The sequence below is a fragment of the Penaeus monodon genome, chromosome 19, assembly GCF_015228065.2.
Source record: "Penaeus monodon isolate SGIC_2016 chromosome 19, NSTDA_Pmon_1, whole genome shotgun sequence".
NCBI classification, from domain to species: domain Eukaryota; kingdom Metazoa; phylum Arthropoda; class Malacostraca; order Decapoda; family Penaeidae; genus Penaeus; species Penaeus monodon.
The window spans coordinates 45,229,474-45,229,907 of record NC_051404.1 but is presented as its reverse complement, the minus strand read 5'-3'; the positions used below and the strand labels follow the sequence as shown (position 1 = coordinate 45,229,907).

At 44.2% G+C, this 434-nt stretch overlaps 1 protein-coding gene across 3 annotated transcripts in view; it reads left to right on the top strand.

Annotated features, from left to right (window-relative positions):
- The window catches only part of LOC119585260 (high-affinity choline transporter 1-like), a 75,683-nt gene that overhangs the window by 63,718 nt on the left and 11,531 nt on the right, over positions 1 to 434 (top strand). For all 3 annotated transcript variants that reach the window (XM_037933933.1, XM_037933931.1, XM_037933932.1), the window contains 2 exons: positions 11 to 99; positions 204 to 326. In XM_037933933.1, the coding sequence (XP_037789861.1) occupies positions 11 to 99; positions 204 to 326 (212 nt within the window). The remainder of the gene's footprint in view (positions 1 to 10; positions 100 to 203; positions 327 to 434) is intronic.

The window sequence follows — 434 nt, the reverse complement described above, 5'->3', positions numbered from 1 at the left end:
CTGATTGCAGACTGGAGTTTGACGGACTTCGAGCGTACTCCAGAAGGTTATGAAAAGAAACTGGTTCTTCCGTTGGTCATGCAACACCTGACACCTGCTGTGAGTATGTTATGCTTCTGTCCATCGAACAAGCTAATATTCACTATTGTGTGTTTCCATGTTCCTAGAAATGTTTCTAACTTAGACGTCTCCATCTGTGGCAGTGGGTCGCTTTCCTGGGCCTGGGTGCCGTGAGTGCTGCTGTCATGTCTTCAGCCGACTCCTCCGTACTCTCTGCCTCTTCAATGTTCGCGCGAAATATCTACAAGAATGTATTCCGGCAGCAGGTACGTTACTTTGATGCAAATATGTGAGATTAATTTGCCTTCTTCCTAATGAATAATGTAATAGTCACGTATCCCTTGTTGTATCAAATCGTTGTCATTTATAAACGC